We start from the raw sequence: 14,413 nt of genomic DNA, 5'->3' as shown, positions 1-14,413 counted from the left end.
TTCAAGGAGAAATTAAAACCAAATATAGTTTCGTAACAATAATTTTATTAATACCTATACTTTAACAATATAGATTACGAAAAATCTTCCTTTGTAAAAGTGTAAAACAACAAACGTCTAAAAATCTTTTAGAATATATTGTTTCCTTAATAAATAAATAACAATGTAAATATGGCAACATTTTCCTTATATTAAGTGACTGTTTTCTACTTCTTGATAGTAAGCCATTCCGCGGGGTTTTCAATCGTTATTTTGTCGATTTGAGCTTGAGAAAAGCCTTTAGCTGTCATCCGTGGTAGAATGTTATTAATTATATGGCAATATCCGTGACCTCCGAAATCAATCTGAAAAATAAATTTGAATTTTTTATCTATGTAAAAACCTGTTCGCCGTGTTACGGTAAACTAATTAATTAATTATACTTATTCAGAAATGTCAGGACGCATTATACAGTGCGTTTTAATTACCTCAATGAGCGTAACTCGTACATTATTTAAGGTACAACAAAAATAAAAATAAGTACCTACCAATCTATGTTTAGTATGCACATCATGAGACATCAAAATTCTATTTTCTTTGCCATCATCAACCAATCCCTTAATCATGTTCATCCTTTGAGCATCCGAAGGCATATCAGTAGGAACATGTAATTGGTAGAATGATACTTCCACGCCGAATAAATCAAATTGGCAATATGTACCTAGTTCGGAAAACTCTGCGAGCTTGTCGAAGTCAAGCAGCGTACCTACAAAAAATAATATGAAAGTTTAATTTTGAAATAATCTATCTTACAAAGTTAAGTTAACGATACGATACGATGTTGCACGATAACTCGTTTTTGGCAATAGCTTACATTAAAAATCCACATTAAATTAAAATATATAGTTAAGTAGGTATTCAACTTTTTGGTAAGTTTACAAAACAAGAGAAAATCTCAACTCCACTAAAAACTATTCATTTTAAATAGGTGCGTAAACATTCGTTAGGAAAATATATCTGTTGCTATTTTTTTTAATTTTTTCAACTAGCAAACTTACGATCCAAATGAGACATGACAACTTTATCCATTTTCCCGCCCGCTTCTGAGTAAAGACGGATAATTTCGAACGGCGATTCCGGTTCTCTATGCGGGTGGAAACTAACTCCGCAACCAATTTGTGATTGAAGTTCTCCAGCTGCTTTTATTGCTTTTCTTTCGAATTCTGGAAGTTGAAAATACGATTCGGTAAAATAGGTATGTAGAAAAGATAGGTATGTATAAAGAGCATATTTTTTTGTTGAATTTTTTTGCATGAATTACTGAAATCGAAATTTATTCAATATTCCAATGCAATATTCAGTATTTTCTTTACCAATATGTGACGCTTTCTGTACCTTTTGACTTACGTATTATATTTTTACTTTATTTTAGAAAAGAGAACATTAAGAAATGTTTCAAAATTTTCCAGTCACTGCATACTCAACTTAACTTATATGATAAATAACAATGAATTAATACTAACATAACTGATATTACCTTTAATTGGCCAAACACTAGCAATCTCTCCCACAAAGCCAGATTTAACTGTAGGATAGTCAACACAACCTTCAGTCATCTCTTTTAGCATATGATTATACATATCTTCTGCAGTACTTCCCATAGTACTGTTGTTTTGCACATCAGCTATATAATAACCAGTACCAGCTACTATATGGACTTTGCTTTTTTCTGATAACTGCTTATAGAAATCAATGTCTCGTTTGATCCCCTCTGTTGTGTTCTCAACTATTGTTCCTGTAATGTGAAAATAGAGGTTGGCAGAGTTTAAAATATAGAGAAATTGTCAAAGAATTTGTCCAGTGATTACTCTGTTTATTCTAGCAGTGATAATATTAATTTAGTTTGAATTGTAATTTTATTACAATTCTTAGATTCAATACTATGATATAAATCATTATATATGACGATTCGAAAGTGCTTCTAAAATAAGTCTCATTATTGAAAAAATAAATGTCTGTTAATACACAATAGAAAATCTATTGTGTCGTGGACCGATCGGGCCGCTTGGGGCTCAATGGGTTAAGAACTAAATTTTATTGGGAGAACAAAACTATAGAAATGTAGAAACTATGATTTACCTCCACCATATTTCTTATAAGCCAGTACATCATTTAACACTGCTTCCTTTGCCTTCAAGTCATTGAATATTAAATTATTTTTAGAGCTATATGGATACTGCCTGTGAAACCCCACATTTTCGAGACTAAATCCAGACTGAAATTTATCTGCAATTTCTTTTGGTGGCTCTTTGTAGAAATGGGTGAAGTCCATTGATAGATGTTCATGTGTTAGAGTTCTGCCTAATGCACTAGGGTGTACATCCCCTAAAACTGAAAGAATAGATGTAGGTATTAAATCAAAGCGAAGTTAAAATATTCACTAAAATGTAATTCAATGAATAATATGAAAAAAATAAACAATTTGAAATGTGCATTTATTTTTAATTAGCATAATAAACATAGATAGAATTCTAAGATTCTTCTAAGATTTCTTTTCTAAGATTCTAAAATTTAAGTTTTGAACTTACCTGTTTGAACTATGGCACTCATTTTCTTGTTATTTATGAACAAAAAGCAATACGAAAGAAAAATGAGACAGTTCGAAAAGAAGATGTTCTACTGGGACTTACAAGATATAATTTTATCAGCCTGATAATAAAATCGCTGCATTATATCATTTGTTTATCTATTAAAATTATTACTCATAACTGATAACAACTTGTTTTCCTAATATTACATATTTACATTTTATCAAGCCTTGATTTCACAATTATTATTGTTTACATTGTTTACAGATGCCAGCTGATCTATTTGACAATATATTTATCAGTGCAAATGTCAGAGTGATAAGACAGCCAAGACAGCTTTTATAACCAATCCAGAAAATTATGCATAAGTCGGCCGTAGAAATTGGACACAAATATTACTTAATATTTTCGAGTATTTTTCATCAATATGAAGGATTCAAATTATACGAAAAGATGAAACAAATTAGGTAACTTGCAACGAGTTTAAGTATATATAATTAATAAATAAATAATTTAGCCCATTGATCCCAGATAAACATACACCCATAACCACCCCATAACCACACCCCTCTTACTAAAAAGTATACGCAAATGCCATGGTAACGTATAATATGTTGTATTATTACTATCGAAACAGTAATAAGATTTATTTCAGGATTAAAGTGATCGATTCAAAATGCCTATAATGGTTAAGGATTTTACGTGGACACAAACTTTAAACACTATCAATGTAAGAATTCCTCTGGACCCGGTGTACAGAGAAAAAGTTGATCTTTTTACCACCGATAAATACATAAAGGCGCATTTCAATCCATTTTTGTTTGAAGTGTTTTTGCAGCATGATATAGATAGTGCTAAAAGTAAATGTACACTACAAGACAACCTAATTATTTTTGATTTAATAAAAAAAGAGGAAATTGATTGGGACGTGTTAGAAAAGACACTAAGCAAAAATGAAAAAGCGAAACTGCGTGAAGAAATTTTACTGGAATGTCAAGAAAAAGCTAAAGCAGCATCTGAGGAAAGGGCTATCAAGAAAAGTCAATTAGATAGATTTACTGTTCAACAAGCGATGGACATCGATAACAAGCAGCATAATCTGATGGATTCCCGAAGAGATGCGGAACGAAATAAAGCTATGGACGATTTGGAAAATTGGAGGCTCAACAACGTACAGCAATGTAAAATTGAAAATTGTGAAAATAATACAAACAGAGGTGTATCAATAGTCGAGTTGCCTGATGAAGATGTCGTCCCAAAAGTCGAGAAAAAAGCAGTAAAAAAACCAATTCGACCGATCGTCAAAATACCGGTTAAAACTCCAGTCAAGTCTGAATACATTGAAAAGAAGAAAGACGAAGTAGCTAAACGTATATTACCAAAATTACGCGAGTCGGGACAAGTAGAGATTAAACATACGCCGAGGACGTTTCCTACGCCGAGTAGGGAATCGACCGCTCAAGAGGAAGAAGCTTGGTTGAAGAATATTACACAAGCTAGAAGAGCTATTGGTATATTATATGTTACTTAAATACCTAAATATTGGTAAACAATCGTTAACAGTTAATGAATAATAATTGAGTAAAGTATTTAACACGTTAGGTGCTGCGATTTTCGTACAAACGTGTCGCGCCTACCGACCCGCTGGGCAGATTTCGCGCACAGGCATATTGTATTTAATTAAGTAATTATTAAATTATACGATCCTATATTTCAGTATGATCAACTTTTAACAGGTTTCGTTTCCGAAGATTTACGTCCTGAAGAACAAGATCCGCAGTGGTGTAAGGAGAAAGGAGACGAGTTCTTTCGCAACGGCAACTATCTGGGTGCGATTAGCGCGTACACACACGGCATCACGTTGTCCGATAAATTACCAACTTTGTACGCGAATAGAGCGGCTACACACTTCGCTTTGGGAAACTTTAATAAATGTGTAAGTTTTAATTATTCCTAGACAATCTCTCTCTCTTAATTGGAGGACATGCAGGCGCTGACGGATGAATAACTACCTAAATGGTGTAGTATTCATTTATGATTTCAAACGTGATTGTATTCATTATTTTATTGACGATAATATCTCCTTAGATTACAAAATAAAAGACAGATGGAGCGTTGCCGAACTAAACCGAATGATTTATCGTCATTTTCAATAAAGCTATGTGTGCTGTCATTTCGCCGCTGCACTGTACGTACACGGTGCTTCTGTGTGCGTGTAATGTTACCGGATATAGAAAAATTTCCCAAATTTTTCCCCGACTACGGAAAAAAGAGGGTTATGTTTTTCGAGTTTATGTATGTATTTGTATGTAAGTATAATATTTCTTTGACACGCCCTGCAGTATAAACCGTTGGACCGATTTTGAGACGTGAGGTTTCATTGCAATCATCTGAATTATATTGTTAGTGGCGGTAGTGACGTAGGCTATATACATAAATTAGCAGTCAAGTTTTAATTTTTATTTTAATATAATTTCGGGTTTATGATATTTTTTTTGTAATATTGTAAAAATTATTTTATTATATAAAGTACCTGCCTACTAAAGTTATATATGGACAAAATATTCACATAAAAAAAGTTTCAATATTAACTATAATAATTAATAATTATATTATTTTTTATTTTTCAAAAAATATGAATGCGAATAGCGATAGTTTTTAGTCGAGAATACGGGACATTTTATTTTCATCATGGAGTTCACATAAATTAACGTTTTTAAGCTTTATAAAAGTAAAAAAATAATGTATTATGCTTATTAAAATAATCTAATAATTATCATGAACCTTTAGTGCACTATACAAATATTCACGGTCGAAAAATCCAACAGCATTACCCTGAAGATCTTTTAACCAATTTACCGTTTTACCAATAAAAATGGCAAATTCATTTTCAAAATACTGGCAACGTACGTTGAATATTTTTTATTCCTTCATATCTGTAAAATTATTATTCGTATAAAGAAATAAATCAGCCAATTAATCTACAGAAAACCTGTGAAACGATGTTTCATCTTTTTTTTTTTGTTTTCGGGAACAAATTTTACAGCATTTTATTATCACAAGACTGCATTTTTTTACTAATATTGCAAACCCTTTTTGACGTATTGCATGACACTATATGCGCTATAGCCATAGAGGAAGGATGTATAACTGAGAGCTATAGCACTGGTGCAGCGACGTATTTGCTTTTGATTTCGTATTTTCTTTGACAAGGGCGACGCGACGGGCGGTTGTCATGCTCCATCTGTACTTTATTTTGTAATCTAAGAATATCTCAATCTGCCCGTGACTACGTTCGCTAAAGTTTGTAAAATGTTTAAAAGTTCGAATACTAACATACACATTACAGGTGACAGATTGTTCTTCTGCTTTAGATTTGATGAAACCAGCATGCGAAGGAAACAGACGTAGTCGGGCCAAATGCATTGCACGAAGAGCCGCTGGTCTAGCTCGATTAGGCTATCTTAATAAAGCTATCGACGAAATGAAAGCCGCCTCTAAACTCCTACCAGATGACGAAAACATCAAAAATGATATCTATGATATGGAAAGAGCATGGGAACAAAATCCAGACTCAGACTAAACACCAAAATAAATCTAACACTAAATCAAGAGTTTTATTTCTAGTTTTGCATTAACATAAATAAATTGCAACAGTTTATAGAAATTATTTTACAATTCGTACAATATTACTTCTCGTCAGTTATCTTTACTGTCTGTTTAGATAACCCAAGGTTGTTAAGTAGAGCTTGCGGTGAAGGATCCCTTCCACGGAACCTTCTGAATACTTCGCTCGGATGACAGCTACCACCTACTGACAGGAAACTATCTTTGTATCTCTTTCCAATGGCCAGAACATCTTGGTCACCTTCTCTTGCTTCCTCAAAAGCGCTGTAAATATCCGCTGCAATCATTTTCGACCACAAATGGCAATAATACGCAGCACCCCATTCTTCCGAAAATATACTCGTGAAGGACAGAAGATGAGAATCATATTTGTCAAATGGCATTGCATTGTATTTTGGCCATAATTCCCTTACCAGGTCTCGCCAGAAAGTAGTTTTCGAATATAACTCTAAATCTAACCGAGACTTGTACAATTCCTTGCATAAATTGTAACCAGTCATGTGACTTCTGACTTTTTGTAAATTCTGTATTATTTCATCAGGCAGGGGTTCTTCAGTGTGATAGTGTCCACTGATAGCTCGAATAGTATGTGGGTCATAGAGCCAATGCGTCATTACGTGACCACACACTTCTGCTGCATCCCATTCTACATTAGACAACCCCGCGACTTCAGAATAATTAGCTTTCGTCAGCAAATGACGTAAAGAATGCCCAAACCTTTGGAATAAAGCACCTACCTCTTTGAAAGTCAATAGAGATTGTTGCTTGTCAGTAGGTGCTTGGAAATTGAATATTAAGGCTGATAAAGGATTTGTTGATGTCAAAGCACATTTGTTGCGGATCGAAACATGCCAACCAGCGTCGTCGTATACGCGAATCTTTTCATCCTGTCGCGCATATGGATCCAAGTATAGCCCGGCGATAGGAGTGTTACTGGATTCATCATATATATCGTAAAATTTAACATCCTTATGCCACGTGTGCACATTCGATCGCTCGACAATTTGTATTTTAAATAATGTACTGCACAAGTTGAACAAGCTGGTGATAACCCTAGGAAGAGGGAAGTATTCGCGTATTTTGTTTTCATCGAAATTGTATAAAGACCACTTCTGCTTCCTCTGCCAATAAGGAATATCCCAATGCTCTAATTTCTTATCGAAGCCTCTTTCGATTGCAAAGTTTTGTAATGATTCAAGTTCGACATCTTGCATCGGACGCGCATTTTCCAGTAACATATCTAAGCAGTTGTAAACATTTTCGACGGACCCGGCCATTTTAGTTTCCATGCTCATATCGGCATATGTATCGTATCCTAACATCTTAGCTTGTTCTGACCGATAGCCACGTATTTGCTGCACATGGGTACTGGTTTCAAAATCTTTATTTGCATAACCAGAGCAACGTTGGACATGAGCCTGCCATGCATTCCACCGTAATGTTGGATCAGGACAGTACTCCATAAATGGTTCATAAATATGTGGCTGTAATGTGATCTTCCACGGCCCTTTGCTAGCATTGTTATTAACTGACATTATTTTTGCCAGGCTTTCTGGGAACTCCTTAGCCAACTGCTCATCATTGATGAAACTACTGAAGACTTTAGTAGCCATATTAACCTTATCGCGGAACAACTGTCTTTCTTTTTGTAGTAAGTTTAGAATGTTGTCTAATTTCTCACGTTTTAATCCTTTTACATCAAGTCCGTTTAGTTTACCTTCTAGAATATACTTATCTAACAACCTTTGCTCTTCATCAGTTAATTTTTTGAGACGGTTTTTCTCGTTAATTGCGGCATTATAAATGGGTACACTGTTAAACTTTGTTGATCTAGCTTTATGGGCTCTTTGGTGAATTTGTATATAGGATTTAGTGGGCATAAGTGAGCTGTTACCCAAGTATAAGGTTTTAGCCACGCCCCATGTTAATTCTAGTTGATTGTCAAGTTTCTCTAAAGGTTGAAAGATTTCAGTAAATGCGTTTTTGCAATCATTGCAAGACTCTTCAATATTTTGTACTCCACTCTCATACTCCAAACTGAGTTTACTGATAGCAGCAATACACTTTTCAATCGTTATGTCATTGAATTCGGGTAACCCATTTTCAGTAAGTAGAACATTATTATCTGAATCTTCACCAATTTCGGGAATTCTGTAAACAAATTATAATGAGTGTATAAGACGTATTTACAAAATATAAGTCAAATAAGAATGAAAAATATTTGATGTCAATCTAGATAAAAATGTAACTTTGTGTTGGTGTCGAAATTTGATTAATTTTATGTTATAATAATTATAGTATGAAATGTATATAAAATAGACAATAGATAGACAATAGACTAAAGTAAAGAAGAAGTTGTGTCCTGGTATGCAATAACCGGGCAAATATTAATATGAAATATTATGCAAAAATCTTATGAACATTGGTTATCTTTATTTTAATTTTAACAGGTTACCTTTTGTATAGATAGGTGAATTTCTAAAAGATACAACATATTCATTTCTTTAATTCTAATTGCATATCTGTCTATTAAAAACTAGAATTAAAATAAATATAAACTGTAAAACTTACAATACAACGTATCCAGAATTGCGTTTGTTTTGTAGAAAAGGTCGTTTTAAATATCGTGTGACAATATTACTGCGTAGAAAAGATGCCATAATGTAATATTTTTTCGTATTCGTTGTAACATAAAATGAATTTTATTTCATATTTTTTAATTTTATAATAATTATTAAAATTGCCGATTACAATTCGGACATATGATATTGACAAATGACATTAGGGAATGACAACCGGTCGATGGCGCAATAGACCACAGATTAAGTATTAGTTACCAATAGACAATACTTGCTGCAGAGCTACAGAGCTGTGCTATTTGCACAACTATTTGTGTGTACAGGTTTATTTATTGTTAGGCCGCGTTTCCATCTGCAGCTTGCACGTCTAATTCCGAGTTCCGCGTTTCCACCTGCAAGTACCTAGACTTGCAAATTGCTGTCAGACAGACTGTCGGACATTTCTTGCGGAAGTTTTCTTGCAGATGGACAAACCTTGCCTAGGTATTAAATTAATATGCAAGGTAGGTAATAAAATAAGGTCCCGTAAGTGGTAAAACTTTAATACTTTGTTTTAAATTTAAATTACAAAATTATTTTGCTTTCGTGGTGCAGTTGAATTATGTTTTATATGATCAAAGTGATATCTTTTTTATTTAGATTTATAACACTCTCAACCTCACTGAAGATATCACAGCAATATTTTCAAATATTCAATGAATTCCACATTAATTCCTTTTGTTTTTAATAAAATGATAAAGGGATAAGTAGTAAAATAAAACGCCATCTTTTAAGTTGCAAAATTTTAAGTTGTAAATTTTAATGTTTGCTTACGTTAAAAATTCTATCTTCACTTAACTAAAATGAATTCAACAGCATCTAGATCTTTTTCAGTATTTACATTTTCATTTAAAGGCATATTGACCATTTGACACGAACACAGAGCATTACAATGTTTGCAGGGACTATCATTTTCTTCCTCATCTGTAGGTTCTTTAACTGGCGGATTACAACAGAAATCTGTATCAAGGCCCATTTTCTCTCCATCTTCTAAAGTCTGTGGAAGATGCTGGTTCAGCGTTTCTGGAAGAAGTAAGCTTGCTATTCCACCAGCGACCAGTAACGCTCCCATGATGATCAAGGGTAAAACCATAATATCAGAGCCCTGAAACGTAATTATTAATGCTGTAGTCTCATATGGTAAGCTGTAGTCTTCTAATTTTACTTGAACCTTATGAGAGGAATCATTTCCTTATGTAATAGTGATTTTTTTTGCCAAAATGTGTGTAATTATACACATTTTAAAAAGGAATTCTATTTCTATAAATAATTCTAAATGCTTCTTACCAAATAATTAACAAGTGGTATAAATATAGGTCCCAACATGCCCAAAACAGAACTTAAGCTCATGCCCAGCCCTCTTACTACTGTCGGGTATAGTTCGGAAGCCATAAGTGGTAACACTACAAATGACGACGAAATACCCATCTTTCCCACGCAGTACAAAGCAAGTGTTACATTTTCTTCTGAAATAAATAATATTTAGAAATATATTAGTATGAGAACATGATTATTTTTGCGAATGATCGAAAAAGAAAAAAAAAAACATTAAACAAGCTTAAATATTTTTTCCGAAAGACAAGTTATGTACAAAATTTATATTTAATTTGTTGCGTTTACCATGTTGCACTAAAAATGTGGTCAAACATGCGATTCCGCCAACCACCATGCTCATACACAACGTCCATCGTCTACCTAGACGTTCCATAGACGGCCATAAAAATAAATAAGTTGGCAACTCTACGATTCCCGCCAGAAAGAAGTTTAAAAATTCATCTCCTCCCAAAACCGGTGCGTAATATGACAAGCCGACGTACACACTTGTGTTTGTGAACCAAATAAATGTGATAATTATTGTTTTCTTTCGTAAATTCGGAGTTCTAAATAAATCTAAAATTCCATATTTTCGAGATTTTTCTTTTTCAAGATCTTGTTTCAGTTTGTCAGATTCGTATTTACGCCGAAGATGGACCATGTAGTTCTTTGGCAAAGATTTTCCGTTAATTCTGAAACATTAATATAATGGTAGAAGGTAAGCTATTAAAACATTTTAACAACTTAAATTACCTATGTAATAGTTATTTTAATAAAATATGTAGGTATCATGTAAAAATATGAAACGGACCTGGCCATTTTCTTCAAGATAACTTCAGCCTTTTCAAATTGTCCCCTCGCGAGTAGCCATCTTGGACTTTCTGGCATTGGCCAAATATATAGAAAGAAGCATATAAAAGGAAGCGTCGTAGCCAAAGCTAGGTGCCGCCAGTTTCTAACGAGGTAGACCACACCAGCCAGGAGTATGAGACCCATGGAGTACGCTATGTTTGAGAGTATTGTGCAGAGGGTTCGACACTTTGGTCCCACTAATTCAATGGCTAAAAAGTAATATTTTATTTTTATAAAAAAGTAAGTCATAAGAACGGATTCAATAATACGGCATAAGTTGGATATAAGCTGCACAGGATTGTCTACAATAAAAAAAAGGTTTATTAATTCATCCTTCAAATAAGAAAATTGTTTATATCAAGCTTTTTTAAACTAAGCTTTTTCAAAACTGGAAATAATTGACCATACTGGACAGTAGATAAGTGTATTATTACCTCCACAAATAAATATACGAACCCAAAACATACGGAGTGGCCATTATCGCCGGTACAGTGAATCCCACACCAAATCTGTACACAATCCAAACATAATAATTCTGCGCGAACGCAGTAGCCACGCCAAATATACATTCGATCACAAGATATATGAAGAACGACGGCTTTCGACCGATTGTATCTTGAAGGTAACCAAATATATAGTTTCCAATGATACCACCAACTGCTAGAAGTACCAGACCGAGTGTGGGAAAAAAGTTCTTGTTGCACACTAGATTCCACTGAAAAGAAAATGAAAATATTTAAAAACGTTTCTCAAAGAGTTCTAAGTATAACGTTCGTAAAACTTTCAATAAGACAATAAAGTACCGTGGTGCATTATGAAGACTTGATACCATTCTGACACAATATTTTTTTTACTGAAGAACTGGACCGTAAGAACTTTTAAATAATCTAGATTATACATTATCTTCAAAAGAACTGTTCAAAGGAATGTTATCCAGTTGACACCATTGTTTTACATAATTAGTATTTACTTTTCAATACTACTCACTTCTGTTACCACCGTGCTTTGATAAACCACGTTTTCGTACATCCATCCGTTCCTACAAGGTACAATTTCGGCAGTTTCTCCGTCTATGGCAGCGTCTTCGAGTGTCGTGTATCGGTTTAAAATGTCGGTGTAATTCAAATCGTACATATTGCATTGGGAATATTCTTGAACACCGTTCCGAAGTTCCAATGGTATACTAAAATAAGTGCAATAACAGGTTACAGAATCAATTTAAATACGACATAATATAATGGCTCTTTAAAAACGCCCATCCTCGTTTTGTGTAAATTGGAAAGCCTTTTTATTAATTACGTCATTGCATTAAATATAATTATTTGAAGAAAATAATTCAATCACAAGAAGCGAGAGTACATACAAGGATTTCAAAACAATCTTTCTAAATCTGATTAGAACTGTAATTATTCAATCAATCAGAACAATGAGAATATCCGGGCTTGTATCAATGTAGAGCCTTTAAATTAGAATTCATGAGTAACGAATGAGGTGCCTTTTTTTGACCACACTGTTCTACCTTAAATATATTCTAACAAGATTAGGATTTTTTTCCAGACTTTGCAAGCTCTGCGTTCTACATACCACGATCCTTGATAAGTGTACAAAGTTTGAATTAAATCTGTCCGTTTTAAATCGGTCAAAATAGAAACTATATAGAAGACGGTTAAATACAAACGTACAGGTTAGGCTAATAAATACGTGTTAAAAATACAGAAAGATACGAAATGTTTACAAAAACATTACGTAAATAGAATCTCTTATCACTAAGTACCTCAAGTTCTTTACAACTTCTACATCGTAACCCTCCAGTTCAGGTATCTTGCACCAGTGCTTTACGTCACCAGCCATGAAGAGCTGTGCATATGCATGGAAGCCGCAAGGTATTACAGCTGGCAGTAACACCAGGTAGATCACCAGTTTCTGATAGCGACCAAATTCGCCTACATCTTGCAGAATTGCGTCGAAGTCCATCTGTTGAAGTGAATTTAGTGAAGTTCCTTGCTTTGTTTTCGTGAAATCTTATTTTTAGGGTCACGGCTACGTTTTAAAGGTAAATCAAAACAATATCTTGTAATTTAATAGATTTTGAACGGAATTGATTTTTTTTCAACTTTTTCTCGATACACACACATACACGACTCGAAGAACTCTTCTACAACTTGATTCTTTGGTATCTTTTCATGCGGTTGAGTATTAGAGAAAAGAAGAATAAAATGAGTGTAGCGGATTGCGAATGCGAAGTCAAAATTGTGTTATTGCAAAACTTTGCCATTAAAGTGTAATATGGAAGAGAATTTAAGTTTTCCTTTTCATGAAACACCCTCTAAGTTTTTTACTAAATTTCCATATGAAACGTGTTTTCTAGAACTACCTTACTCTATTTCAATTGTACATACCTTACTGAATAAACTGAATGATTAAAGAGCGTATGGTCAATACATCCAAGTTGAGGGACGTGGTCACAACTAGTCAGCCTGGACCGGACAACTAGCATCGTAATGACCCTAGATACACGGGACCCTTGCGCTCTCATGTTATACAGGGTGTTCTAAAATAGACTGTCTGAAAATTTTACAGCTGTTGTATGTTATATCTTGGCTTATTATTTGTATAATGCTCTCATTTTACTTTTAACTATACATAAAAACTTACGTACTTACTTACGTTACAGTTAAAACTGTCTTTTGTAACAACTTGTTTTTTCTAGCTGAAATGAAATGCTTTTATTACAATCAGATACAAATAAAACCTTTGAAATTTTTTTATTCTACTTTTCAAGGCGATTTCTTAGTTCATTACTAGTTCTATCCATTAAAAACACGTTATAACGGAAAACGGGTTTAAACTGTAACATATAGATAACAATATCGCAAGATCTTATCCTTAATCTAGAATCTTGATGATGTTCAGCCAAATTCCTGCATATTTTTTTACTATTGATTGGTTTTTGCAAAAATCCCATTATCCAAACGGTAGACTAGTGTTTGACGAAACGTTTGTAAGATAAAAACTTGAATAAACCTTTTCCTCGCGTCTTTTCCTTTCTAACCTACATAATTTGTGAAGATTATCTATTAGCCGGCAATTTAGCATTAATATTTTAAGTGGAAATAGATTTTTTTTCCATATTTACTTATTTCTTCCGTATTTATTATAAACAAAAGCCTGTCAATAACATCACCCAATATTGCTTATGGGATGCGCGTGCGCAATTATCTCATTCGCATTGCGCAGTCAGTCAATTCGATTAGTGATATAATTGAGCAGCGAAAGGACAACTGACCCCTCGATTCAAGGTTACAATACAGGAATACATTGTTAATGAGGCTAAATAGAGATTTCTTAATTATGTGCATAGTAAAAGCATTAAAAGATCAAATAAATGTTTGAAAATATTTTAAAACTTGACAAAATACCTAATTGATTTGTATC

General features: G+C 33.6%; 4 protein-coding genes across 5 annotated transcripts; 1 reads left to right on the top strand and 3 right to left on the bottom strand.

Annotated features, from left to right (window-relative positions):
• Window positions 1-25: 25 nt before the first annotated feature.
• On the bottom strand, window positions 26-2,846 carry LOC123694239 (phosphotriesterase-related protein). Of its 2 annotated transcripts, none has more exons than XM_045639617.1 (6): window positions 2,568-2,844; window positions 2,119-2,370; window positions 1,517-1,774; window positions 1,038-1,202; window positions 528-745; window positions 26-344 (listed from the first exon to the last, which is right to left on the bottom strand). In XM_045639617.1, the coding sequence occupies exons 1-6, from the start codon at window positions 2,587-2,589 to the stop codon at window positions 207-209; spliced, it is 1,053 nt and encodes a 350-aa protein (XP_045495573.1). In that variant the 5' UTR covers window positions 2,590-2,844; the 3' UTR covers window positions 26-206. The 2 variants fall into 2 exon arrangements, with proteins under 2 accessions (XP_045495573.1, XP_045495574.1); XM_045639618.1 differs by having other exon boundaries at window positions 228-344; window positions 701-745; window positions 2,568-2,846.
• LOC123694238 (dynein axonemal assembly factor 4-like) lies at window positions 2,845-6,175 on the top strand. The gene is made up of 4 exons (XM_045639616.1): window positions 2,845-3,034; window positions 3,223-4,078; window positions 4,304-4,503; window positions 5,917-6,175. The coding sequence occupies exons 2-4, from the start codon at window positions 3,244-3,246 to the stop codon at window positions 6,148-6,150; spliced, it is 1,269 nt and encodes a 422-aa protein (XP_045495572.1). The 5' UTR covers window positions 2,845-3,034; window positions 3,223-3,243; the 3' UTR covers window positions 6,151-6,175.
• Window positions 6,160-8,964, bottom strand: LOC123694237 (probable cytosolic oligopeptidase A). Its single transcript, XM_045639615.1, has 2 exons — window positions 8,766-8,964; window positions 6,160-8,345 (listed from the first exon to the last, which is right to left on the bottom strand). The coding sequence occupies exons 1-2, from the start codon at window positions 8,852-8,854 to the stop codon at window positions 6,257-6,259; spliced, it is 2,178 nt and encodes a 725-aa protein (XP_045495571.1). The 5' UTR covers window positions 8,855-8,964; the 3' UTR covers window positions 6,160-6,256.
• Window positions 8,965-9,563: 599 nt separating this feature from the next.
• Window positions 9,564-13,466, bottom strand: LOC123694665 (beta-alanine transporter). Its single transcript, XM_045640159.1, has 8 exons — window positions 13,378-13,466; window positions 12,753-12,952; window positions 11,966-12,161; window positions 11,435-11,693; window positions 10,938-11,187; window positions 10,433-10,818; window positions 10,100-10,278; window positions 9,564-9,917 (listed from the first exon to the last, which is right to left on the bottom strand). The coding sequence occupies exons 2-8, from the start codon at window positions 12,950-12,952 to the stop codon at window positions 9,603-9,605; spliced, it is 1,785 nt and encodes a 594-aa protein (XP_045496115.1). The 5' UTR covers window positions 13,378-13,466; the 3' UTR covers window positions 9,564-9,602.
• Between the last annotated feature and the right edge of the window lie 947 nt (window positions 13,467-14,413).

Source organism: Colias croceus, chromosome 9 (genome assembly GCF_905220415.1).
Source record: "Colias croceus chromosome 9, ilColCroc2.1".
In the NCBI taxonomy this organism is placed as follows: Eukaryota; Metazoa; Arthropoda; class Insecta; order Lepidoptera; family Pieridae; genus Colias; species Colias croceus.
The sequence above is the reverse complement of the archived record's forward strand: the minus strand, read 5'-3'. Positions and strand labels throughout refer to the sequence as shown.

What these genes read in the sequence shown, in the direction of transcription:
- LOC123694237 (XM_045639615.1), bottom strand. Translation starts at nt 8,854, where the DNA reads ATGGCATCTTTTCTACGCAGTAATATTGTCACACGATATTTAAAACGA. An exon ending in AATTCTGGATACGTTGTATT is followed by an intron (nt 8,346 to 8,765) that starts GTAAGTTTTACA and finishes ATTTGTTTACAG; the next exon opens with AATTCCCGAAATTGGTGAAG.
- LOC123694665 (XM_045640159.1), bottom strand. Translation starts at nt 12,952, where the DNA reads ATGGACTTCGACGCAATTCTGCAAGATGTAGGCGAATTTGGTCGCTAT. An exon ending in GGCCACTCCGTATGTTTTGG is followed by an intron (nt 11,188 to 11,434) that starts GTTCGTATATTT and finishes ATTACTTTTTAG; the next exon opens with CCATTGAATTAGTGGGACCA. An exon ending in ATCTTGAAGAAAATGGCCAG is followed by an intron (nt 10,819 to 10,937) that starts GTCCGTTTCATA and finishes TTAATGTTTCAG; the next exon opens with AATTAACGGAAAATCTTTGC.
- LOC123694239 (XM_045639617.1), bottom strand. Translation starts at nt 2,589, where the DNA reads ATGAGTGCCATAGTTCAAACAG. An exon ending in TTATAAGAAATATGGTGGAG is followed by an intron (nt 1,775 to 2,118) that starts GTAAATCATAGT and finishes TTCACATTACAG; the next exon opens with GAACAATAGTTGAGAACACA. An exon ending in TGTCATGTCTCATTTGGATC is followed by an intron (nt 746 to 1,037) that starts GTAAGTTTGCTA and finishes TATTTTTTGTAG; the next exon opens with GTACGCTGCTTGACTTCGAC.
- LOC123694238 (XM_045639616.1), top strand. Translation starts at nt 3,244, where the DNA reads ATGCCTATAATGGTTAAGGATTTTACGTGGACACAAACTTTAAACACT. An exon ending in ACAAGCTAGAAGAGCTATTG is followed by an intron (nt 4,079 to 4,303) that starts GTATATTATATG and finishes AACTTTTAACAG; the next exon opens with GTTTCGTTTCCGAAGATTTA. An exon ending in TGGGAAACTTTAATAAATGT is followed by an intron (nt 4,504 to 5,916) that starts GTAAGTTTTAAT and finishes TACACATTACAG; the next exon opens with GTGACAGATTGTTCTTCTGC.